At 36.9% G+C, this 17,418-nt stretch overlaps 1 protein-coding gene across 6 annotated transcripts in view; it reads right to left on the bottom strand.

Annotated features, from left to right (window-relative positions):
- Positions 1–6,902: 6,902 nt before the first annotated feature.
- Positions 6,903–17,418, bottom strand: part of SGO2 (shugoshin 2) — a 68,258-nt gene continuing 57,742 nt past the window's right edge. For all 6 annotated transcript variants that reach the window (XM_042995022.1, XM_042995025.1, XM_042995024.1 and 3 more), the window contains 2 exons: positions 16,383–16,533; positions 6,903–7,224 (listed from right to left, as the gene is read on the bottom strand). In XM_042995022.1, coding sequence (XP_042850956.1) covers positions 7,209–7,224; positions 16,383–16,533 — 167 coding nt within the window. In that variant the 3' untranslated portion in view covers positions 6,903–7,208. The remainder of the gene's footprint in view (positions 7,225–16,382; positions 16,534–17,418) is intronic.

Genomic DNA, 17,418 nt, shown 5'->3' with positions numbered 1-17,418 from the left:
AGCAAGAGGCCTTGATGTTTGACCCTAGCTTCTGGGTGTGTCCCTCGTGCACAGGTAAAAGCGTTGGGGCTATCCTGGACCCCGAAGCAGGGATCATAGGTGGTTGAAAGGTGCTGGCACTGTGGAAAGGCAGGCAGCACCACCCTGGGTTGGTTTCCTGCCTCAGTTTCTCCCTTAGAAAGTGGTGTCAATACGCTGGGACATTAAAGGTGAATAGAGTCCGTGGCCACGTCTGGGTGGGGGGTGTTTTAAAGGATGCCTACGGGCTTTGCTGACCTCAAACGTCAGGCACAGCCTGGATCTCTCCCAGAGACTCAGAGGGCCAGTCCGCTTTCTGAGAGGACACACACCGCGCCAGCAGCGGACGCAGTGAAGACCTTCGAGTTCCCAGAGCCCGGCTTTGGTTCAGCTCTGCCAGGAACTAGCTGTGACTTGAGCATATCACAATTTCCACATCTGTCCGCCCGGCTCTCCACCCATCCAAACGCACCCGGGGGAGCCGAGGCTCAGCCATCTACACACCGCTCCTAGTCTACGTAAGGCGTTCCGTTATCGTCTACGGGGTGGGGTCGGTCGTCAGCCCGGGCGTCTTGCAAGGAGGGAGAAAAAGAACACGAGGAAGTGGGGCCCGAAGCTCCAGGGCAGTCTGGAAAGCACGCCGCGGGCCTGCCGCGCGTGGCGGCGGAGGCGGGCAAAGCCGCTTCCAGGCCAGAGGCCGGCGTCCGGCGCGCTCACCTCGCGGCCGTTCACGTAGCCGACCAGCTCCGCCGCGGGGTCCATGCTGGCGGGGTTTGGCCTGGCGGGGCCCGCGGAGGGGCCGCCGGCCCGGCTGCCGGAGCCCACGGGGCAGTCGAACCCAAGGGAGAAAGACCCGGGGAAGACCGAAAGTTCCGTGCGCCTCGCGAGGAAAACTCGCCCGGATACCAGGACGCCACGCGAGCGCTCCGCCCGCTGCGAAATCGGTGGCGGGCCCCTCCCCTCCACGCCCGGGCGCTGCGCGACCACGCCCGCCCTCCACCTCTCAGCAGGTGCTGCAGCTCCTGCGGCGTCTCTTCGCTAGTCCTTCGCTGTTAACACATTTTAAGTGGCTTTCCAGCCGGAAGTGAAGTCCGCAACAGTCGGTTTTCTTCTGCCACTGCTCCCGCCACGCTCCCAGCGCGCCTAGTGCAGTTCTAAAGAAACAATCCCAATGCAGCTTTGCAGGAAAGGAACTTAAGGACAAAACGAAGGTTTTGTAACTTTATCTCAGTTTCGGAAATAATTATTCATGTTTATTTTTAAAATTAAGAGCTCCCTTGATTTGGGGATAGGCTTTTTTTTTTTTTTTTAAAGCTCTATCACTCTTCACAGTTTATCTAGTAAATAACCACAAAGTGTATCTGGTAAATATGAACATCTTGGAAGCTTTTTTTAAAAATGCAACTTGGAAAATACCTAAAAGCGTCAACATAAAATCACCTGTAAGCCTATAATTTAGAATTTACCAGTATAATTTTTACAGTTTTGAAATCTGCCTATAACTCCTTTTAAAAACTCAGAACCAAACTAGGTATTTTCCAGACTTGTTTTCATTTCATATACCTGGAACACTTTCCCATGTCATTTTATTTATGTGAACACAAAATTTTCTGAACACTTCCAAAGTTTGTACATAAAAGTGAAGAGTACAACTAGCATCCCCACTCACTGAGCTCTAATAATAGAAGAAGTGTTCAACATTTTGCAATATTCACTTTTTGTGGAGTATTTCAAAGCCAGTATTTTATCCCTATGTGCTTTAGTATACATTTTTAAAAAAGACATTTTCTTACTCCAATTGCCATTTTTATACCTAACAAATTATTTCCTTAATATCCTCAAATTTCCCAGTGTCTTCTTACACTTGCTTTCTCTGAATCAAACAAGGGCCATTCAGTGTATTTGTTGTCTCTTCAGTTTGTTTTAATCTAGAACAGACTCCTCACCCACTCCCCCACTTTTAAAATGTTAATTTATTCGAGAGAGAAAGAGAGAGAGAGAGAGAGAGAACACAGGGGAGGGGCAGAGAGAGAGAGAGACAGAGAATCCAAAGTAGGCTCCACACTGTCAGTGCAGAGCCTGATGCAGGGCTCAAACTAACTGCAAGATCATGACCTGAGCGGATGTCAGAAGCTTAACCTACTGAGCCACCCAGGTGCCCTGCCCCACTCCCCCTTTTTAATGTTATTAACATGTCCATCCAGTCAATTGTCCTATAGAATGAACCACACTTTATAATGGCTGATTGCTTCTTTTGGTGTTATTTGTTCTTCCATCCTACTTATTACCTATACTGTGCCTATGGATCTAGAACCTTGATTAAATTCTAGTTCAGTTATGGGGTGGTGGTGAGGGGGAATAAGAATACTTCATAGGTGGTGCCATCCACTTTACATTGCAACATATCAGGAGGCTTAGGATGTTTGGTTGTCTCATTCTTAATGATGCTAAAATTGATCAGTGGGTTCAGTGTGTTCTCTCTTTGTGAATTTCTCCATCAACATCTCACCTCATGGTTTCACCATCCATTGCTGATCACTGTCTGAAGCAGTTATTTTATTAGGAGGTTGCAAAATAGTAATCATCCTAATTCTAACATTCTTCCACATTCTTCAGCTGCAATTCTTTTGAAGAGAAGAACTATCACTCTCCACTATGGCTATTGACTATGCACACACAAAATATATCTTTATTACTTTCTCTTACAAATTTTCAGAGCATCCAATGGTTTTTTTTTGAGTTATCATTATGAATTTGTGACTTTTTGTAGAATGTGTTTTAATCAGTAATAGTCTTTTACTAATGTTCAGTTTGTCCCATCTTAGGGCAATGGAAACACCTTCAAATTCGAACTCGTGTCATTTTGATATGGTCACATTCATTTTTAATAATGTCCTTGTTTTTTGGAACAAGACATCCCAGGCTCACCTTGTTTATATTCTGTCCCAGACTTGGAATCAGCCATTTCTCCAAAGACCCCTAGTTTCTCTGATGGGAAATAGTATTTAGAAACCACAATCTAGATGCTAGAAGTACTCATTGTTAGTCAGTTACAGTTTCTAGATATTTTTAGTGGACAGAGCTAGAAAATATATAATTTTTAAAAGAGTGCAAAAAGCATGAGTTCACACTAATATTTCTAATTAAAATTTAAGATTGCAGAGTTTGATTCTGGAACCAAAGATTCTAAACTTCTGAAAGATTCTGAAATCTAATTGTTTTAATCTGTCCTTAGATCTATTTCATAATAGCCACATTGATATTTTAGCAGCAGTGAGACTAGTAAATGAAAGTTTGATTTCATTATAGTTCTTTTTATTCTTAGAGTGTACCCTTAATAAAGATACAAATTCAAAATGCCTTTTGTAAGATTGGGTATCTCTGTCACCAACCTTTTAGTTATTTTCATTCATTTCAGTTGGTTTTTGAGTGATGTTACTTAGGTTGTTTCTTTTTTCCATTTTTGTTATTACAAACCATACCATAGTGAAATTTTTGTATTTTTTCAAGAGAATTTTACTATAGTTTCCTAAAAATGAGACTACTTGGTTGTATAATTGTATATAACTACATAATTTTGCTGGATATTGTCAAAATCTTTTCTATAAAGTTCGTGTCATTTTGCATTCCCTCCCTCAATGTACCACAGGAACTAGCTGAATAATAAAAGGAAGAGGCTGGAATTATTAGAATCTAGAACCTAGGAGACTGAGAGGGTACTGCTCAGCCACTGTTTAATACCTCAGGAGCTAGGAAAGGTCTTCTAGGAGTAGGAACTCAGATCTCAAAGATGGCTCATGGCACAGGTGGCTAGAACACCTCGAGCCTGAGGGAGTCTCCCTGAGGAGCTAGGCCTGAGGCCTGTGAAGAGTCACAGCCCAAGTAGTGTCGGTACCTCCAAGGTGGTATAGTGAGGTTGGTATGCTAAACCAACTGGTGTCAAACAAACTGCTGCCCCTGAATGAATCACCATTGCTGAGGTAATGCTGAGAGGAAAAACAAGCAAATAAGGAGGAAGAAACAAGTCCTTTTTCCTTCTTTCTGATTTTGTTTCTATCACCCCTTTTTGACAGAAGCTAAAATAAGTCAGCTAGCAAAGAAAAAACGTAATTTGTACAGTTCCAGCATCACTTAGCAAGTTATAAGGAGGTGGGCTTGGAGGTAAGAGACGACAGCTGGAACATACTAAAAATTGAGTTTTATTCCATGAAAACAAGAATGTTTCAGGATCAACAAATTAGTGAATATAGTTTGTCATATTAATATACCTAAGAAGAATAATCATATACCCATTTTTGTGCTAATTATTAACCTACTATGTTTTAGCTTTAAATCCACATCTCACTCTAGTTTGTTAAGGTCAGGTCTTTGCAAACCACATTTTTCCTTTGCCAGGCTCCCTTTCAGCCTCTGGCAATAGGAGATAGAAGCAAACTGTTAAGTATGGAGGAGGAAAAAGTTTGCTGCTTCCTGTTTGCTTCTTGTTCCCATCAGCATCATCACAGAAATGGCTGGGGAACAATTGACTTCAGAAGCAACAGATGGCCTCAGTCTGCAACTTTTCCACACTATCAGACCAATGTTGTCATAGTCATTCAGGGAAACAGCACCAACTTGTTGCATACCTTCCCTAGAGTCCTGAAACTCTTCCTTTAAGCCTTTAAGTTTCAATAATTCTATCCTTTTCTCTTTGTTCCCCCAGCCCCAAAAGGTACCTCCCCCCTAGTTACTTCCTCTGACACTTCAGTGGTCCCTTTTGCCTTTTCAGTTCTTGTTTAGTTCTCTAGTATAGGGCTAACAATTTATAAAATGATTGTGGTTTCTATCTCTTGGCTGGACCTAAACTCACAATTTCTATCAATTCCAAAAGTCACTTGACAAAAGACTCAACACTCATTTGTGATTTTTAAAGAAAGCACTCAACAAAATAATTGATAAATACTTTAATGTGATTATAAATTATATATAACAAGCTCAAAACCCAGCATCTTACTTAATAGGGTAATATCAGAGGCATTCCCATAAAAATCAGGAAGAAGACAAGGATAATTATTCTCACTACCATTTAACATTTTACTTAAGGTAGCAGCCATGCAATTAAACCAAGGAAAGGCATAAGATTTGGAAGGAGAAAAAAAAGAGGTAAAGCGCTTAGTTTTCAGTCTGGAAAATACTATAAACAGTGAGAGTTTAGTAATTAACATGCAGAAATCAATAATCAAGGTATATGCAAATAATAATTAGAAGAGAGAGAATCAAAGGGAAGGTCCCATTTATATTACCAAAAGAAAGACAAAATAACTAGACAGAAATTTATTAAGAAATATGTAAAAGCTCTAGGAGGGAAATCTCAAAACTCCCCCTAAAGTCTACAGACCACGGTAGCAGGGAATAAACAGACACAAAAGAACAGACTATAAGAACAGAAAATTGAGAAATGAATTTAAGTGCACATGAAAATACAACATAAAAAAGAATGGCATTTCAAACCAGTAGTGGAAAACATGGACTAATTTTTTTTTTTTTAACATTTATTATTATTGAGAGACAGAGACAGAGCACAAGCATGGGAGGGGCAGAGAGAGGGGGAGACACAGAATCCCAAGCAGGCTTCAGGCTCCGAGCTGTCAGCACAGAACCCGACGCGGGGCTTGAACCCACGAGCAGCGAGATCACAACCTGAGCCGAAGTCGGATGCCGAACCGACCGAGCCACCCAGGTGCCCTGAAAACATGGACCTTCTAATTAATGGGGGAGTCGTTTGGAAAAAGGTGGAAACTGCACTCATATCTCATATAACAGGAAAAAATCCACATGGATCAGAAATTTGAATGTAAAATCAAAATGAAACCGTGGGTACATGTCTTTATAATCTGGAAGTAGGAGAATTGTTTCTTACTGTGACCAAATTCCACCAGCAATAAAAGTCTCATAGAAGGGAGAAAAATAGAAAGAAACAATAGGAACAAAAATAGAAGACTGGAGACTAACTCTAGGAGGTCCAAAGTCTTCAAGTAATAGGAGTACATGAAAGAGAACAAAGACTGCCAGGTGCCAAGCTCTTAAACACTGTGTAAACCGTTCCTTTAATAAGGCCTCCATTCAAACCACATTGTTGATGTTATGAGTAAGTTCTGTGAGATTTTATACTCCTACAGCAATTCCTCAAAGTTTGATCCTAGGACAGTCTGCTCTAGAATTATCTGAAATGTTTGTTAAAAATGTAGGTTTCTAAGTCCACCCTTTTAGTTGTCAGATATTATGTAAGCAAGCTTTTCTATCTAGGCAGAATAGAATTTGACTAGTCATTTGAATACACTAAGCTATGTTCACTGATCTCGGATATGAATAGGATTTATTACTTTGTACTACTGGTGTAGTAAGCAATCTTTAAAATAAAGTTACAAGGGGCACCTGGGTGGCTCAGTAAGTTGAGCATCTGACTTTTGATTTCAGCTCAGGTCATGATCCCAGCCACGGTTGTGGGATTGAGCCCCATGTTGGGCTCTATGCTGAGTGTGGAGTCTGCTTAAGATTTTTTTCTCTTTCTCTCTCTCCCCTTCTGTCCCTCTCCCCAGCTCGTGCTGTCTCTCTAAAAAGTAAAATAAAATAAAATAAAATAAAATGAAATGAAAGTTATAAAAACCAAATTTAAAAGAACCTGAAAGGTTAAGCCCCTCAGCCAAGTCATCAGATTACATATAATGGAAAGAATTCAGAAATCAACACCTACCAGGTAATTCTGAAAGTATAAGAATGAAGCGTGACAGAAACTGGCCAGGGCAGAAGGCAACTTTTAAAATCTTCTGTGTGTTCACATATATTGTATGGTTTAAAAACAAAACAAGATAGCTTGGTAAGCAACAAGATAACCAATGAAAAAATATTTCACAACACATTTTATTTGGCTAAAAGGTTAACAGCTTTTGCTTAGTTAATGGCTGTTTGGTTGAAAGAGGCTTACACCAACAGGAAGATAAGTTATAGGCTGACCAAAATGATAACAGAAGTTGAACATTACAAAATAGATACTTTATGCACATACATCTAAACATAAGAATGAATAAATTAACACTCATGAAAAGGTGGGGGTAAAAAAAGCTTTCATCATGCATTTCATCTTCTTGATCCTTGTTTTGACTTGTTATGGTTTGAGAATTCAAAAAAACCCTAGATTCCATAAATTCACGTCATCTTCTCATCTTCCTGCAAAGTAGAAAAAAAGGAAGATAAACAATACTAACAACATAAAGCTAATACTTTTGCTGTGAAGCATGGAGAAAAAAATGGCTGCATCATATAATTTGGAATACTCTACGATTGTGGGAATTATAAAATAGGGGTTAAGAAAAATTGACTAGCTTAGATTTTACACATTACATACTTTAGTATATATTTCTTTTTTATTATTAACTTTGGCATACATAAAAGAGAATATGAAAATGTATAACTTAAAAACAATCAAATAAATGTTGATGTACCTACCACCCAGGTTAAGAACTGAAATGTTACCACACCTCAGAAGCTTCCAGTGTGCCCCTTTCTGATCACATCCCCGTCGTCCCCCAAGAAGTAACCACTACCCTGAACTGTGTTTATCTCCTGCTTGTTCTTCTTTAGTTAACTTGTTTTTTTTTCAACACCTTTATTCATTTCCAAGTCTCTCCTTCACTGAAACATTAAACAGTCTTATTTTATATTCTGTATCTAATCCTGCTATCAGTTGCTTCTGCTGGCACCTTGTTCCCTTGCATGTGTAGTGTTTACTATGAGGTAACTGCTCATTTCCCTCAGAACTTTATCTGTGGAAAATTTGTTGATGACTGAGATGAAGGAGAGCCCTAGAAAATATTTATATTTGCTTCTGACAGACAAAGGGGGCACTACAAGTCATTGACTAATACTAAATCCTCAGCTTGAGGTTTTCTGTGACTTCCAGATACTGTGAATTCCAGCTGCAATGCAGGAGAGTTTGATTTTGGTTACAAATTCTCAGAAGATTTTTTTTCTCCTCAGTTCAGTACCAGAGTTATTTCCTGGGGCTTAAAAAAGCTGGTGGTAAGGTTGTTTTTAGTTTGCTCTCCTACTGAGAGTAGCTTAACTTTATTGAAGGTGATCTACTATTAGACTCTTCATTTTAACTAAACCTGAGGATATGCCTTCTGTCCTCAGCCCCATAAGGCTATGTGAATCCAACACTTAGGTTCACTTAATTAGAGAAATGCCTTTGGGCAAAAGCCAGTTTCAGAGTCCACCTACCTCTCTGGGTTCCTGCTCTCATTTAGTTTCTGATATGAACTTTCTTTTCTTCTAGCTAACAGATTTGTTCAAGGGTTTTGTTTGTTTTGTTTTTTTAATATTTTACCTAGTAATTTTATTTTTAGGTTGACCATGCACCTGGTTGGTCATATTATAAGAAGTAGAGTTGTATTTATTCTTTACAGTATATATATTTTTTAGATAAGATGTACATGCACGGGGCCAAATTACAAAGTATAAATGGTAGAGATAAAGTAGGTCTCTTTCTCTCCTTTGTACTCCTCTCCAGAGCCAATGATACCACTGCCTTGGGTAATTAGATAGAATTTAATAATTCTTTCAAAAGAGTTACCTATTCTAAATATAGCAAAATGCTGTAATGAAATAGTATTCTATTTTAATTTAGATGTACTGGGCATACAGATTATTTGGTTAATGGTTTAGCTGGTAAGTGTTTTAAAAGCAAATATCACAATACACATTTAGTATAAATACTAAGAATGATGACAACCCAGCTGCCTTTTATTTTCTTTTTGGATTGGGCATGGCATCCAGCAGGTATATATCACAGCTTCTGATAGGCTCCCAGTGAGAACAGATCCTGAATGAAACTGCTTCAATGTATTATGGAGTGATCATCATAAGCATTGAGGACAGGCGAGGCAGAAGTTATCAGGAAGGTAATACAAATACATTTTTAAAGTCTTTATCTTTTAAGTCCCAAAGCATTGAATAAGTGAGGAGATAGAAAATCTAAGCAATGTAGGGGTAAATCTTAACGAATATACATCAAACGAATATACATCAAACTCTATACTCTGATAATAGAGAATACATATTCTTTTTCAAGTACTCACAGCACAGTTACAAAAGCAAATCCAATACCACATTATGAAAAACATATACCATGACCAAGTGAGATTTATTCCAGGAATGCAAGTTTGGTTCAATATTAGAAAACCTATTATCATACACCATGTTAATAAATCTAAGGAAATAAAGCATACTATTTTTTCATAGATACTGAAAAAGTCCTTGACACAATGCAACACTCAACACTCACCCATGACTAAAACATTCAGTAGACATTGAGGGACATTTTCTTAATGTCATAAATTTTATATATATATATATATATATATATATATATATATATATATATATATATATACATACCTTCATCCTAAAGCCATTATCTCATTTAATGGAGAGACAACAGAGGTATTTCCACTCAAGTCAGGAACAAGCCAGAATGCCCACTATTCCTGTTACTATGTCAAACTATACTTGAGGTATTAGCCAATGCCATTAAACAAGAGAAATCAATCAGAGGCATATGAATGGGTAAAGAAGTAAAATTAACTCTATTCTCAGATGATTTCATAGTACTCCTCAAGTATTCCTCTTCCACTGAGTTTTACTTGAGAGAATCAATGGGATAGAGAATAAAGGAAATTTAGTTAAATAGCCAGTTATAAACGTACACAGAATTCAACACCTTTCATACTCACAAACAATAAATACTGAGCATGATTATATATGTCTAAGTTATATGTCCATTTATAATAGTAACAAAGACTACCTACAAATCAACTTAACAAGAAATGTGTAAAACCTGTATGAGGAACATTTTTAAACACTTCTAAAGGTTATATAAGAAGACTTGAATAAATAGAAAAGACATCTGTTCTTACACAGCACAACTCAATACAAAGATTGAGTTCTTCCTAAATTAAGGTAGAAATTCAATGCAATCCCAATAAAAATACCAGCAAGCCAGACCAATTGTTTTTAACTCAGGACAATTTTAATCCCTAGGTGACATTTTGCAACATGTAGAAATATTTTTGATTAATTTAAATGGACGGGTACTACTGATATTTACTGGGTGGAAGGCAGGGATACTGCTAAATATCTTACAGTACACAGAACAGCCTCCCACAACAAAGAAATATCTAGCTCAAAATGTCAATAGTGCTGAGCTTGCCAAGCAAATACTAAAGTCTAAAGTTCTATGTAAAAATAAGCATGTAATAACACCCAAGGAAACAATGAAAAACTATGAGAAGGCAGTAGCCTTACCAGACATTAAAACATCATATAAAGCCTCTATAGTAGACAGGTAGATCACTGCAGTAGAATAAAAAGTCCAGCATTAGACCCCATCAAATACATATAGAAATTTAAAATGTGACGTGTTTGACATCTCAAATCTTTAGGGATAAGGATGTATTTTTTAATAAATGAATGGTGCCAGTACAGATGGGTAGCCTTCAGAAAAAAGACAAAATTAGATCCATATCTTACATCCCATGCTAGAAAACAAATTCTAAATGGATTAGGGTTTTATGTAAGAAATGAAACAATATAAATACTAGAAGAAAATATGGATGAATTCCCCTTTAATCATCGTAGAGGGAAAGACTTTCTAACTATGACTTAAAATTCAAAAAGAATGAAAGAAAAGATTGACAAAAATGACTATATAAAAATTTAAAATGTTTACATGATTAAAAATATAAAGTAAAAAAATAAATGATAAACTAAAAAAAATACTGGCTACACATACTACAAGGGCTAATATCCCTAATACATAAAGAATTCTTAATAACTGAGGGACAAAAGACCAGAAACACAATGAAAAACAAAAAAGTTATGAACAGACTAAAAGATTATATAATGACCCCCAAGCATGAGAAAAGCATTTAAATTCACTTATAGAGAAAGGCAAATAAAACAACACCATGATACCATTTCTTGCTTATCAGAGTGGCAAAAATTTTTACATATGACAATATATTACATATGATTACAATGTGGGGCAACAGTGCCATAGGCTGCAGCTGGTAATGCAAATTGGTACTAGCTTCTGGAAGGAAGTGTGGCAAGACCTAACAAAACTACATGTGTTCATTTTTCACCCCTGCAATCCCACTTTTAGGAATTTACCTTGAAGATACACTTCCAACAATATGAAAAGATATATGCACAGATTATTCAATGTAGTATTACTTATAATGGCAAAATATTGAAAACAACCTAAATGTGCTATAAAGGAATGTTATTGCATGACTATAGTATATCTATACACAATTAAGTATTATACAGTTGTAAAAAAAGGATAAGGAAAATCTCTACAAATTGACAGGGAATGATTTTCAGAATACACTGTTAAATGAAAAACAGCAAAGCCCAACAGAGTAGCTATAGTATGCTGCCTTTATGTAAGAAAAAGGGGAATATAAATGGATCTATATTTCTTTAGGAAGGATAAGCCAGAAACTAAAGAAACTGGTTACCCCTAGGAGGAGGCGTATAGAAAAAATAGGATAGAAAGAGAGGGTAATGGGAATAGGGTAGATGAGATAAAGTAGTTGACATTCTCTGCATATACCATTTTTTTCTCTCTTTTTTTATATCCATTCATTTATTCTGGTTTATACTCAACCACCTGAGCCACCAAGGCACACTTCTGCATACACATTTTGAATAGCTTTGATTTGTATAAACCAGATATTTCACATACCTCAAAGTAAACAACAAAACCTACCAAGAAACAGAAGAAAATGGAATACCAACAATAACAAATGTACCTAAATAAATTACAAGTGAATAACATAACTACTTTGGAAAGGGGTTATGGTAAGGAAAATAACTAAACCATGACAAAAAGAACCAAATCTAAGTGTTATAATCTAGTTAGTAAATATCTTTCTCACAGGGATAGGAGTCAGCAATTCTGAAACTACTTTATGTGTATGCTACAAATGAACAAATGAGGAAATGTATTATAGATAATGAAAGCCATGCTTCTTGCTGATGAAGAAATCATGAATAAGCAAAGCTAAAATGAACCCTGTGGTGTTGAACTGGAATCAGAGATATCAATATAAACTCATTGTTTTTACTACATATACAAATAGAAAAATATGAAAGTGTGTATACGTAGGGATTAGCATACATACATACATTTCCTAGCTCTGTCTGCTGAGAGGGCCTAACAGCAATGACCCCTGTGGTAACCAGCCTCTAAGAAGATCCCTCCCAACACACTCATAATGATGTTCATGCCCTTGGGTTAACTCCTTCTCTTTAAGGAACTGTGACTCGCATTTAACCAATATGGCAAAGGTGATGGGATGTCTCACTTCTAAGATGACATTTCACCATATAATACTCTGTTTGCTAAAGGATTTGCTCTACAGACTCTAGTTAGCTTTGAAATAAGGAACCATTTTGGGAGGCCATTTGGCAAGGAGCTGAGAGTGGCCTCTAGGAGTTGAGGACAGCCTCCAGCCAACAGCATGAAGCTGGGGCCCTCTGTCCCATAACTACAAGGAAATAAATTTTGCCAACAATCTGTGTGATCTTGAAAGCAGATTCTCCCACAGTGGAGCTTCCAGATGAGAACCATCTTGGAAAACATCTTAATTACAGCTTTGTAAGACATTAAGTAGAGCACCCAATTAAGCCAGTCCAGCTTCCTGGTCCACAGAAACTGAGAGTAATAAATGTATGTTGTTTTAGGCTACTAGGTTTATGGTAACACTGTTATGCAGTAATATAGCCAACTAATGCAACACAATATAAATATTAAAAGTACCTAGTGCCCAGATCATGGTTTCTAAATAAAATTCTTCAATCAAAGGAAACAGGATCTTTGAAAACGTGTCTGATTTGGGAGTTGGGGTAGGAAAAACACTAAGATGACCCTCGAACATCTTGTGTCAGAAAGTAAGGAAGCGCTCAAAATATAGTATGGTCTTGTTAAAAGAACACAGAAGGAAGCCACCATAAAGGAAATCCTAATAGCCAAGCTGGAATTATCTGAGCAATAAAATAACTATTGATAGTATTAGATTTTAACTTACAGAATAAGCATCCATGAGTCAACAGTGATATAAATAAATGAGGGAGAAAGAACAGCTTTTCCTTACAGAATTCCAATAAATGTAGAAGGAAAGAGGGAGACAGAAAACCACTATTAGGAAGAAATAGAACTGTTGTAGGCAAGATCCATCAATGGATGCTAAAATTAGTGGGTGAAAGTTTGAGGAAAAACAGGATGCAGATTCAAAGCAACTTCTCCAATGTTCATCACCTACAAAGGAAAAGATAGTAACTTTATAGTGGAAAAAAAAAACCCCAACAACCCAGCAGACACCTCCTCAATCAAGTGATCAAGGTTAACATTACGGAGACAAACTGACACGATGAACCCCCTTCATATGATGCAATGAGGACACACCATTTCTGCAGAATTCTTGCCCAAAATGCAAAACTGCATTGTAATCATGAGAAAACAAAAGACAAACCAAACTAAGGGATATTCTACAAAATAACTGACCACTAGCTTTCAAATTGTCAAAGTCATAAAAGGAAAAGGAAGGAGTAAGGAACTGTCATAGGCTGAAGGAGGCTAAGGAAAAACAACAACTATATGCAAGGTAAGATCCTGGATTCTAAAACAGCAAAGGATGATAATGGACAGCTATCGTTTACAGTTGACAATAATGTACCAATGCTAATTTTCTAATTTAGATCATTGTACTGTGTTAAAATTAAGCAAAGCTGGGTGAGGAACCTCTATGCTATTTTTATAACTCTTTGATAAACCTAAAATTAGTTCAAAATAAAAAAGTGTAACTTGCAACTCAGTAACAAAAAAGATAACCCAATTGAAAAAAGGGAGAAAGATCTGAATACATTTTTCTTTGAAGATATACAAATGGCCAATAAACACATGAAAAGATGCTCAACATCATTATTCATCAGAGAAATACAAATCAAAACTATTACATGCCACTACTTTACGCTCATTATTATGGTTAGAATCATCAAAAAACAAATAACAAGTGTGCAGGCAAGGAAATTGAGAAATCAGAATCCTCATACATCGCTGGTGATAATGTGAATAAAATGGTGCAGCAGCTTTGCAAAACAGTCAGCAGTCCTCAAATGATTAAACAGAGTTATCATATGACCCAGGAATTCCATAACTAGGCATATACCCAAGAGAAACCAAAACATATGTAGACACAAAAACTTGCAAATGATCTTTATAGCAGGATTATTCATAATAACCAAAAGATGGAAACAAATGTCCATCAAGAGACAAGTGAATAAATAAAATGTGTTATTATCTATATGATAGATTATTATTCAGTCCTAAAAAGAAATGAAATACTGATACATGCTATGACAATGGATAAAACCTGAAAACATTATGCCAAATGTAAGAAGCCAGTCACAAAGACCACATATTATGATTCCATTCGTATGAAATATTCATAAGAGGGAAATCTACTGAGATAGGAAGTAGGTGAATGGTCACCTAGGGCTGGGGGGTATGGGAATATTGGGTAATGGCATGGGGTTTCTTTTTGAGATGAAGAAATGTTCTAAAATTGTGGTAATGGTATGCATATCTGTGAATATACTAAAAAAACACTTAAGTATATACTTTTTTTAAAGTTTATTTATTTCGAGAAAGAGAGGGAGAGCGCACATGAGCATTGGGGAGGGGCAGAGAGAGAGGGAGAGAGAGAATACCAAGCAGGCTCTGTGCTATCAACACAAAGCCAGACATGGGGCTGGATCCCACAAACTGTGAGATCAAGAGGCAGACGCTTAACCAACTGAGCCACCCAGGTAGCCCTGAAGTATACACTTTGAATGTTGATATGGATGGTGTGTGAAATATAACTCGATAAAGTCGTTTTATTTAAAAAATGCTTTGATCCTTTATTTCACTTTTGTTTCTCTTCTACCGTAACTCCTTTGTATTGCTACCATGTGCTGGTTGTCTTAAACTACCTGTCAGAACCATCAACAGTTTTCATTTATAAAAGAAGCAAACATTGAAACAATGCAAAGGACAAGAACATTTAAGAATACTTTTCTCTTTTTGAAAATATGATCCCAAATATGATCAGGATCTGCAAAACAAGCTACTTCATTTACCCTTTAAAAAAAAATGAGGGGCGCCTGGATGGTTCAGTTGGTTAAGCGTCAGACTTGATTTTGGCTCAGGTCATGATCTCACAGTTTGTTGAGTTTGAGCCCCACATCGGGCTCTGTGCTGAGAGCGCAGAGTCTGCTTGGGATTCTCTCTCCCTCTCTCTCTGCCCCTCCCCTGTTCATTCTCTCTCTCTCTCCAAAATAAACAAACATTTGAAAAAAAAATTTAAGTGAGATTTTCAATAAAATACATGTAAAAGGCATCTGGACATTTTTTGAGATAATTAAGGGAATTTGAATAGGAATTGGTAATTAGATGACAGTAAGAGAGTGTTGACAATTCATATTGATAATTGATGTGATCATAGTTTTCTAGTTTTGTTAAGAAGTTTGTTAAGAAGTTCCTTTTTTTTAAGAGAGATATATATAGAAGTGCTTTTGGAATAAATGACCCAATATTAGGGATTTGCTTTAAAAATACTACAACAGGGGTGCCTGGGTGTCTCAGTTGGTTAAGCATCCAACTTCAGCTCAGGTCATGATCTCATGGCTCGTGCCCTACATTGGGCTCTGTGCTGACAGCTCAGAGCCTGGAGCCTACTTTGGATTCTGTGTCTCCCTCTCTCTCTGCCCCAACTTGTGCTCACTCATTCTCCCTCTCTCTGAAAAATAAATAAAAACATTAAAAAAAAAATACTACAACAAAAAAGGACAGACGAAATAAGTAAGGCAAAATATTGATAACAATTGAAGCTGAGTGATGTATAAATACGAGGAGTACTATGTTCTCTTTGTTGGGGAAATTTGATATTTTTAAAAAGAAAGAAGACTATTAGTCTTTAAGGCCAAAGAACAAACAAAGCCATTTTCAATTTTTCTAGGGAACAAGGTAGAAAACTAATGAAGATAACAGACATGGAAATAGTGCTATGCAAATCATAGACAGCAGTTTTTTACAAAGCCTGTTCAAAGAATAAAAGAAGATATTTCTTCAAATCTCATCTAGATCATTACTGTGGTTGTTATATATCAAAAATCTACTGATATTCAGAAGTGTTCAAATACAATTCAGGCAGGAATTTCTTTTAAAGCATATATTTTATATTATCATACTGAAATCACTTTAATATCACTGAAATACTTACCTTTTGAGATTTGGCTCTTTTAAATAGAGAGGAGTACACCTTCTTCTTCGGCTTGGTAGCTCTAAAGATGGATTTTCTGACTTATTTTCAGCGTTAGCAGTGTTATTTGAAATAAAACTGGTATTTGTCAAGTCCTGCAGTGTTCTACCACCTGAAAAGAATATTATTTTCACTATAAGCATATAGAGAGAGATACAGGATATCTCCCATATAGAAATAGATATGGGATATTTGTGGTTTGCAAATAGCTGACAGCAAATTTTTAAACTTAACAATCATCAAGTTGTAATTTTAAATATTGTAATAGTAGCACTAAAATTATTTATAAATCAGGTGTTTTTTCCAGCAATGAGAGGAAATGAGATTTAATATTTTAAGCAAAGTATCAAACTATATAAACCACATATAGGCTGATAAAAATTTTTCACAAGTCACAAGTCTTGATTCACAGAATCACACAAATTACTACACATTCATTCAACATTTGTTATCGATTGTTTACTCTGTGAAAGGCACCACGAGGAATATAGAGATGAAAGATGACTCACCAGTCCTCTATAATGGCCTGCAACTCAAACTTTTGCACTTCATCTGCTTCAATATTCCTTCTATCTGGAATAGCTTTATACACCAAAATCCTGGTGTTCTCAAACTTGAGAAGATATCTGCACCCCCATGTTCATAGGCATTATTTACAATAGCCAAGATATGTCCATTGATGGATGAATGGATAAAGAAGTTGGGTGTGTGCATGTATGTGTGTGTATACGCACACACGCACACACACACAAATATATAGAACATATATATTCTATTTGCATAGAACATATATATACATGCTATGAATATTTTTCACCCATAAAAAATGAGGAAATCCTACCATTTGAAACAATACCAAAAAAAAAAAAAATACAGAAGGATCTTGAAGGCATTATACTAGGTGAAATAAGTCACACACACAAAAACAAATACTGTATATTGTTTCTATAGATCAGCTACACAGTTAAATATTAAACTCCATAAAAATATCAGGACA

This window comes from Panthera tigris, chromosome C1, assembly GCF_018350195.1.
Source record: "Panthera tigris isolate Pti1 chromosome C1, P.tigris_Pti1_mat1.1, whole genome shotgun sequence".
Taxonomy (NCBI): Eukaryota; Metazoa; Chordata; class Mammalia; order Carnivora; family Felidae; genus Panthera; species Panthera tigris.
The sequence above is the reverse complement of the archived record's forward strand: the minus strand, read 5'-3'. Positions and strand labels throughout refer to the sequence as shown.